At 49.1% G+C, this 9,584-nt stretch overlaps 1 protein-coding gene across 1 annotated transcript; it reads right to left on the bottom strand.

The window, feature by feature from the left end:
• Positions 1-142: 142 nt before the first annotated feature.
• On the bottom strand, positions 143-9,373 carry LOC118508851 (cyclin-T). The gene is made up of 9 exons (XM_036048604.1): positions 7,763-9,373; positions 7,511-7,628; positions 7,229-7,439; positions 7,113-7,158; positions 6,954-7,044; positions 6,708-6,869; positions 6,487-6,640; positions 3,321-6,418; positions 143-3,252 (listed from the first exon to the last, which is right to left on the bottom strand). The coding sequence occupies exons 1-9, from the start codon at positions 7,945-7,947 to the stop codon at positions 2,770-2,772; spliced, it is 4,548 nt and encodes a 1,515-aa protein (XP_035904497.1). The 5' UTR covers positions 7,948-9,373; the 3' UTR covers positions 143-2,769.
• Between the last annotated feature and the right edge of the window lie 211 nt (positions 9,374-9,584).

Here is a 9,584-nt window from a genome sequence, read left to right as displayed (position 1 = left end):
TCAATTCAGGACTCGAAGGACTTTGGACAAATTAGACGAGACCGTTCAAAGCTGTGGGGTCTACGCTTTTCTTTACCGAAAGTACGTTTTTTTGTTGTTGCTATTTTTACCAATTTATCGCTTGTGTATGTTTCATTTATTTTTTGTTAACAAATTGTTTTATATATTTCTTTGCATATTACCTTTCTTGTTTCCGTCACGACTTCTCTCTTTTGTTTTCGTTTTTTTGTTTGTTACAATTTAAACTCATTCTCATTCTCACTCTCAATGGACTAACTATCGCACACACGCACCCCCTGTTGCGAATTACACCTCCTCCTTACACTTCCCCTCTTCTCTTCCCTCGTCATCTACTAAAGTTTCCAGCTAATTATCAGACTTATCAGTTCGAGTGTTTTGTTGTGGTGTGTTGTGTGTATAGGTGTTCCGTGTTTTTTGTATTTCTCTGTGTGTTGGTAGTTAGCATAAATGGTATCCTTCCTGCTTTTGTATATATATGTTGTATCCTGTTGCTTCTTACGCTTCCGTTTCCACCCTTTCAATTATAGCAATGTTGTGTACGTGTGTTTGTTTGTATGCGTTTTTGCAATTTTCTCTAGTCAATATGTAGTAGCTTCAATAGTATTTACTTAGCTTGCTTTGAACGCAGCTTTGTTTCTATACCGTACTAAGTGCGTTTGTTTTTTGTTGACAAATTATGACTCGTTGGATACGTGTGTGTGTGTGTAAGTGTGTGTGTGTGTTTACTCAACTTCACCCGCCAAACACTTCACATCATTTAGGATTATTTCTATTGCTTTGCCTCCAGTCGGTAGCCTCGAAAGGGCTGTTACGTTTGTTTTGTAAGCATTCATGTAAATCGCTTCGCCGGCCGCTGTCTCCTCCACGTGATATTATTGGTAATGCGAGTAGATTGTACTTGGGTATTATTAGCCTGTATAGAGCGTAATGGTTCTGAACGAGAAGGTTAAGCATCCAAGAGGTTAATAATAAATGGTGTGTGTGTGTGTGTGTGTAATATGCACAAATTTCATCGTTTCGCTCAATCTCATTTTTTTTTTTTTATTAACCATCGACATTGTCTGCGGCCATGCATGCACAGCTGGATACGGATAGCAGCAAACATGAGCACTAGCAGCTCACCAACATTCATTTCAACACTTTCCCTACCTTGCGCATCATCATTGATATAATTGGTTGTCTCACTTTTCACCCCCCCCCATTTTATCAATTTTTGTATAACTTTTGAATAACTTTCGCCATGTGGGAACGGTTCCACGGTCTTCACTATAATAGGATTAAATTTTGGGTGTTTTTTTTGTGATTTTTTTTTGCCTTGAGTTTTACACAGTTTTTAAACTTTTTTTTTTGTTTCGTTTTGCTTTGTTTTTGAATTGATAATACCATTAACCCTTCGCACTTGCTACTTCTTCCACGAGTCTAACTCGTGACCGAACATTTTGAAGCCCAACCCGAACGGTGGCGGTTTACTGCTTTGCTTCGTCTTAGTAATTGTAAATCTTCCTGCCATTTTAGAACTGCCACACACACACAACCATGCAGTCAGTGTTTCAATAGTACGTTCAAATTTATGTTGTTCTCTTTTGTTTGTTTGTTTTTTACGGTTGAATGTTGAATTGTAGAAAAGTGCATATTTTTCGCCTTTCGCCAGAAGAAGAAGAAGCACAAAGAGTTAATGCAATCATTTAACAAGTAGAGAAGAAAAATTAAACGAAAATCCCCGAAATTACACTTCTAAGAAGCTTACCGAATGTGATTTAAAACACACCTCGTCGTTGTGACAATGATCATAAGAGATTTTGTTTTTTGTTGTTGTTTTTTTTTACAATTTGTTATTTTGTTTTTTACTAAATTAAATTAAATCGTCACATACGCTTCCACCGACGGCCGACATCAGTCTAACCACGTTCATCTAATAAACCTAAGGAGCAAATCAATTTCCTTTGCTTATGCAAGGTCCGGGTAAGGACAGGACTGGCTAACAACTTCCAACACGAGGGGCGTGGGGTTGGGGGGTGGCTCCAACACAACAGTTCACGATATCCTATCGAATACAGCGATAGCCATTCAAAATACACTATTACGGGCTAGAGTTTTTAGCTTAACTGTCAGCACAAAGTACGACTTTTGGTACACGTCTTAATCTCGCGGGTGCCGGGGGATAAAAACATTTTCCTTGCTCCCTCCTGTGCTTGAACGCCTCTTCTAATAGCATTTGCATGTATGCGCAAATAACATTAACTGATAGTTAAAAATATGTAAGAAAAATTAATTGAATAGCTGCAGCTGCTAATAACGACACTTGGTAAACATTTAACAGCACGTTTGTTTTTTCTTGTTTTGTTTTGTTATTGTTCTTCTACATCATGTCGAGATAGCGGCATTCGCTTAATGAATATTCATTATCAAATAAAGCTAAAAAAAAATAGGCATCTGTAATAGGGCAGAGGTTCGCACCTTCTGTACGCACTGTGTATAACACATGATGCGTCGCCTAGCTTAACAATATGTTGAAAGCAATCGAAATCGATTCAAAGTATGTACATAGGAAGTAAAGCAAAAAGCTCCCCCGCAAAGCTGGACCAAAAAACGTGCGCAACGAAAAGGTAAAAATCCAAAATAAGCATCCCGAACCGCTTCCATTAGAAGCGAGTGCATCGACGCGAGGCGGACAATCGACACACACGCAAGGACGCAATAATATGGTTCGACACGCACGCAGTTACTTAAAGTGACGTGAAAGGAGTCTTATTTTTTACCAGCACCCTGGTTGGTGGTCGTACCCGTGCCGGAACCACCGCCGTAATAGTACGGTGGCAGCGAGGACGGTTGTTGCATGCCCGCCGACGTCGCGCCCGGCTGTCCAGTAAGCTTACCCATCATCCCTGATCCAACGCCAGACCCGGATGCGTTCAGCAGCATCGAGCTGGCACCGGAGCCGGCCATTGGTTGCTGAAACTGTTGCTGCTGCTGCTGCTGCTGCCCGAACTGTCCATATTGGGAATAGAACTGTTGCTGCTGCTGCTGCTGCTGCTGGAGAGCGGCTACCGATTGTTGTTGCTGCTGCTGTAGGTAGTCAAACCCGGCCTGATGGTGGTAACCGTGCATGCCTGGCACCATTCCGGCCGCGGCCATAGGGGCGCTACCAGCCGTCATGGATTGATTTGCATTGTATATACCGTATTGCTGTTGGGCCTGTTGCTGTTGCTGCTGCGGTAAAGTGGAAAGATTCTGGAAAGTAAAAGGGGGAGACATTAAGCTTTTGGCCATACGGAAAACAGATAATCGATTACGCTTACCTTGCTAGATGATTTGCTACTACTGTTTCCGGGAGCCACCGATCCGCCACCGTTCTGACGATTTCCGTGCTCCGAGGATGAGCTAGATGATTTCGATTTGCTCTTCTCACGATCCTTATCACGATCCTTGTCCTTTTTTTTAGTGCTACTACTATTACTACCACCGATGGCATTGGTAATGTCACCCATGCCAATACCAGCTGCTGCTCCTAGTCCGGCACCAACTCCAGCAGGACCACCCGTGGCAGTAAGATGCTGCTGCTGCTGCTGCTGCTGCTGCTGCTGCTGGCCAATTGGATCGCTCGTAGCGCTAATATTGTAGTGTTCTATTTTATCCTTGGAAATTTTCAACTTCAAGGACGCCGATCCACTACCAACACCGGTGGAACCGTGTGACGTACCGCCATGCCCAGCAGCTGACGATGATGCACCCGCCGCTGGGCCACCGGGCAGCGACGACGAACCGGACAACCTATCCTTGGGAATTTTTATCTTCAGCCCATCGTTCGCCGAGCTGCCGGAGCTGCCCGCACCCGATCCATCCACCACCGGCGGAATGATCGCACGGTTAAGTTTAATCTTTATCGGACCGGGAGGTGGTTGTGGATCTTGGCCCGAGTGTGACCCACCGTGCGCATGACCAGCACCACCCACATCCGAACCGATGCTTCCGCCGCCCGCATGGTGTTCACCTTTCTCTCGATGTTCCCGATCCCGGTGCTTGTCTTTGTCTTTTTTGTGCTTTTTCTTTTCCTCCCGATCGCGATCCTTCGTTTTGTCCTTTTCCTTGTGCTTGTGCTTCTCCTTTTTCTTTTTCTTCTCCGACTTTGACCTATGCCCACCGGCACCCTGGTCCGTGTCGGGATCGGAAGCGGTCGAGGCGGTTGTGGTTGTGGCCGGCAGGGACGGTTGAGCTGAGGGATCGATCACCGCAGCAGCAGCAGCAGTCGTTGCAGCACTGGGCTGTTGTTGCTGGATGCTCGCTTGAGACGTCGCAACATTAGCGAGAGTATCACTCGGGAGGGTCGCAGCATTTGTCGTTGCCCACGGATAGGAAGGTGGAACTGAGGAATCACTCGCAGCCGGCAACTGTTGCTGCCCACCCGTGGACGACGGTGGCAGTCCGTGTAAGCTATCCATCGCCGTAATGGACGTTTTCGTGTCGATCGCCCCGACAGTCGTCGGATAGATGGGTGGCTTTGAATCCACCGCATCAGAGCGTGCCGAGGCGGCCGCAGATTCGTTCCCACCCGATCCAGCACCACCGTAAAGGGGGCCAAACTTTGGCGTCTCGTTGAACAGACTTTCCTTCAGCAAGCTACTCACCAGCGCCGCGTTCGTCTCGATACCGTTGATGGTGTTGCTAAAAATGCCACCACTTTTCGCCAGCGTGGACGGCTTCGAATCGCTCAGCAGCGGTTGCGAAAGCAGCGAGCCGGGATCGTTAAAGTTAAACAGCGACGAGGAATCGTCCATTTTGTCGAACGTGCTGGCCAGATCGAAGGAAGAGTTGAACAGCTGGTCCGAGGGTGAACCGGCCGACAGAAACGATGAGCTGGAGGATTGTTCCGTGCGGCGCATTTTCTGCTCTCGGAAATCGGTCCCGTCGTCCTGTCGAATCTGTTCGTTGCTCGGGTGCGGTCTTTTCGCTTGCGAAGACATACCGCTGTTGCTGCTGCTGCTGCTGCCGCTTCCACTGGAATGAGTATTGGCTGCCATCGAGCCGGGCGCACCGTTACCGGCGAGATTTCCTAGCGCTGAACCATCGCTGCCAGCTAGCGCAGTTGGAGGTAGAACCGTGCCGTCCAATGATCGTTTTAAATTGTGGCTAGTGTGACTATTGCTACCGTTATTGCTACCAGTGTTGCTACTAATGTTATTGCTTCCACCGACCATCGGAAGCGCGCCAGAGGAACTCGATGCCATTAGCGATTTTTTATCGTGCGCCATCAACGGATGCTTGCCGGGGATGGGCGCCTGCTGCCCGGCAGAGCTATCCAAACGCCGCTCCTTCTTTTGCGCGTCCGAGCGCGACGATCCCATCGCTGAACCGTGGTGCTGCTGTTGCTGCTGCTGCTGCTGCTGCTGCTGTTGTAGCTGTTGTTTCTTGCTGCTAGGACTTCCTTTCGGGGGTTTCAGCAGCCGATCGGATGATGGTGCTGCGCCCGGCACATTACCGTAGTGCGCACCGCTTCCCGATCGCGATTTGCTCGACGGCAGCGAGTTCGGCTGCAACGATTCGTTCTGCGAATCCTTCCAATCGGGGCTGAAGATTGACGACGGTTTGCTCTGCTTCGGAGGCGTACACATCTGCATCGGGTCCGTTAGACGGCCGATTGAATCGTCGAGCAATCGGAAGGAAGATGGCTCCGTTTTTGGCTGATTGCTGCTACTATTGCTACTCGACGACGATTGCTGTTCCGCAAGGGGAAGATTCGATGCACGGCCACTGATCGATTGGTTGTAGCTTGGCGGATGGGAAAAGAGAGACGAAGGTGGTTGCTGCTGGGGCGGTTGCTGTTGCTGATGCTTTGCATTGTAATTGGGAGCAGCGGCGGAACCGGACGACGAGGAAGGTGCCTTTGGCGGAAGCTTCTGTCCACTACTGCTGCTGCTGCTGCTGTGCCGATCCGCCTTCATCTGATTGTAACCGGAATGCATGGACGATGAAGAGCCGGAGGACGAGGTGCCACCAACGGCACCGGTTGGCGCACCGCCACCACCGCTTGCCTGCATCATACCAGCAACGGAGGACGGTTGTTGGCGGGATTTGCTCGATCCATCGTGGCCCTGCTGATAGCCTGCTGCTGAGCTCGACGACGATCGTTGCGACGACACCGTACCACCGGAAGGATTGATCGGCATGCTGCCACGGTGCGATGACGGTACGCCCTTACTGTTATTGCTACTATTGCTCCCGCTTCCATAATGCTGGGGCGGTGGTTGCTGTTGTTGTGGCTGCTGTCCCGCCAAGCTACCGGAGGATGCGCCGCTGGCAGGTGGTCGCTCGGAACGCGAACGCGAACCCGACGACGATGAGGAAGGAATCTTTTGATGGCTCCCGGAAGACGACATTCCGTGCGGTTTCATCATATCGGCTTAAATAAGGAGAAAAGAGGTAAGTAATCCGTATGATGGGGGAGATTGCATTTAAGCGCACACTTACAGCTGGAACCCTGCTTAGCACGATGATGACTAGAGGCGGACGATGTGGCGGAACTACCTTCATCCAGACCGCGCGGTACCGACGATGAGGAAGGTGCAGCCATGAGGCTACTGCTGCTACTACTGCTACCACCCGTTCTTCGTCCAGATTCCTCCTAAGGATAGGGGACAAGCTATAGTGGAAGAGCTTCGCTTCGCTTTTGCCACCAGCAGACAACTTACCGCTCCCGAGTCTCCCCGTATCGATTTCATTTTGCTTTTTAACCGTGTCGGACAACGATCGAAAATGTGCAGAAACTCGTCCGTCAGCTGCTTCAACAGGTCGAGCGTTACCGTCTTGTCCACATAGTGAAACCAGTGCCGGCCCTCGTTCGACTGCGGAATCTATTTTGTGTGTGCGAAAGGGGGTAATTTGAAGATCAGTGTAAGCTTGAACTAGACCTACAGAACGGACGAAACATTACGCACCTCCCATCGGGACCATTTGCAGGCGAGATGGATGCAAAAGCAGGCCACGACCGTCGGTTTGTACTGCAGGCACATGGTTGTAAGGTGCAAACTAAAACAAGCGAACACAGTAGCGTTAGGTTGAGCACTATTCCAGCAGTCAGAAAGCTAGACACATACCTATTGGATGCCATGAAGTAGGATGTCTGTGCCAAATCTTTGGAAGCTGTACAACGAAAATGAAAGTTCAGTTAGAAGAGGTGGAAAGGTACAGCGCGATTCCTAGCTATCGTTACCTTTCACCAGGTGGCAGGTTTTCACCACGTGCGTATGGGGATGATCGATGGCCACATCAAACCCGAGCGTTTGTAGCAGCACGTTCTCGTTGAACACCAGATCCTGCGCCTGCTCGGCATAGTTTTCGCGCATCGGATCCGGAGCGTCCATCCCGAGACAGATGTGTACCACCTTGATGATGTGCTCCAGTTTGCGTGGTTGTTCTTCGACCTGCGGGAGGATTAAATCATTCCGCACTCTTTTAATCGCAATCCAGTAGAATGATGGGTCCGTGATCTTACTTTTGCAGCTAGGAATAGTGCGGCAGCAGCTATGCTGTTGCGATGAAATTGTGTGAACGAGTGAAATGCATAAAACCGATGCATGTACACGATGGCTGTGTTGATGCATAGTTGAGATCTGCGGAATATAGAAAAGCACCGTGGTTACCAATGGTTCTTGCTCCGACGTTTCTCTGACAACCATTTCGTACGCTATTAAGTAGCCATTGGGAGGAAGCTAGTTCAATAGAAGAGCGTTGAAGAAATGCTTACACTTGCAACCGCTGACCCATATCCTGTATCAGGTTGGCAGCACGCTGTCTGTACATAAGCTCTTGGTCCGCGTCCATGCCACATTTCCGGCTCGGCGAGCTCGCCAGCTGCTCGGCCGTAAAGTACCATTTCGAGTCATCGTTCTTGCTCGTCGTTCCGCTCGTTCCGCTACCACCAGAAGCCATCGATGGTTGTCCCGGCGGGTTGGTGGTTTCGAGCTGATCGGACAGTGTGCGAGTTCGACTTGATATCTTGATACCACGCCGCGTACTGGAACGTCACCGCGAGTGTGTGTCCTCGAGCTCGGTGTGACACGTGTCTTACGTTCTGCTGCGTGTTCGGATACTGTCCAAGGCTTTTCGCATCCCGGACCCTTGCTAGGTTGATTGTACCCACCCAGTGTGCAAAGCGCGCGGTGTTCTCTTCCGGTTATTTCGTCAACCGACGGCACGGCACAATGGTGCTGAGATTGTTGTTTATAATTCTGAGTTTATCCATCAGCAGTGAGTTTGTGACGTTTAGAAATAAACATAGAAGCCGCCGACTAGTATCACCACCGCAACCGACCTTTCTTGTTTCACTCGTTTCACCAGATGATGCGTTGCGAACAAGCCGTTCGACACTGTGTGCGTGTTGGTTCGTAGTACTCACGCACACACACACACACACTCGCCCAGCGTACACAACACACACGCGCGCGCTCGCACCAACCCCTTGCTTACACCCGTGTTTATCGACCGTACTCACACCACATCGGACGTGTTACCGTTAAACACACGCTCGCCGTCTTCACGCACACACGCGCACGTACATGCCTTCTCAACAAGGGAAAATATGGCGATCAATCGTTGGCAGTGTGATTTTTGTTTTGCAACGTCACAGCTAACTTTTGCATGCTCTGTTCCCTGCGTGGCTCTGCTCGGCTTAGTGGGCGGAAAGGAATGCTCCGCCAAACGGTCCGTACAGTGGACATTCAGCTATTCCTGCCATCGGGCAAACAGACTGCCACCGTCGCCACTACCACCAGCGCCACTGCACACGCGGTCAATTCCTGCAAACCCGCGAAAAGCGCTCAAGCAGTACATTTAGTTTGTATGGGTTAGGACAATTATTTCATCATTTCATTGCAGACTCTGTCGTCACACGAATTCCCCAAGACGCCATTCGACCGCAAAGCAGGAAACTACGAAGCGCGTGAAAGGGGGGAAAACGGTACTGGCGGGACGGAGCGAGAGAGTGAGGGCCTTCTTACGTCGTGTCGTGCCGTTTTTTCTTGTCTTTATGTTCGGGGTGACTCGCTCTCCCTCTCGGCCTGGCTTTGGCTTCTGCTTTGGGCCCGGTTGTGAAAATCGTGTCGTGCACGAGCTGGGCCGCCGTTGCTTCGCTGATTAACTATCCGAAACGGTGGCTAGCACGTTCAGGAAGGCAAGGCAACCGAATCCAGCTGCTGGTATGTGAGTTAGATGGTATTATTTTGGTGTAGAAAAATGCACTCCACAAATATGTTTTTCACTCCGTAATGGCCGACCTCACAACCAAGGTCAGTATAGCCTGCGGGCTGCATCATGTGGTGCGGTTTGACAGTTCGGAGCGGGAAGCAAAGGTAAATAAAGAATGAAAGTTGCGAGCAAACTTTGCGTTTAATTTTGTAATCCGGGAAGTGTTTCATTATTCGATGAAGAAACGAATGGATTAATTAAATAGTCAATTTTCATAATTTACGAGCCATCAAATGTGGTGAAGAAGTTGCGAAAGAAAATAGTTGTTCCAATATGCTCATGACCACTATTTACAACTGTTAAAAAAGTTAAAAAAAATACAG

Source organism: Anopheles stephensi, chromosome 3 (assembly GCF_013141755.1).
Source record: "Anopheles stephensi strain Indian chromosome 3, UCI_ANSTEP_V1.0, whole genome shotgun sequence".
NCBI lineage: Eukaryota > Metazoa > Arthropoda > Insecta > Diptera > Culicidae > Anopheles > Anopheles stephensi.
Note: the sequence above shows the minus strand (reverse complement) of the source record. Positions and strands in the feature narration are given on the sequence as shown.

Excerpts from the sequence above, each read along its gene's own strand:
- LOC118508851 (XM_036048604.1), bottom strand. The coding sequence starts at position 7,947 with ATGGCTTCTGGTGGTAGCGGAACGAGCGGAACGACGAGCAAGAACGAT. Across the intron at positions 7,629-7,762 it reads ATGGGTCAGCGGTTGCAAGT|ATCTCAACTATGCATCAACA; the intron begins GTAAGCATTTCT and ends TATATTCCGCAG. Across the intron at positions 6,419-6,486 it reads TGCTAAGCAGGGTTCCAGCT|CCGATATGATGAAACCGCAC; the intron begins GTAAGTGTGCGC and ends TCCTTATTTAAG.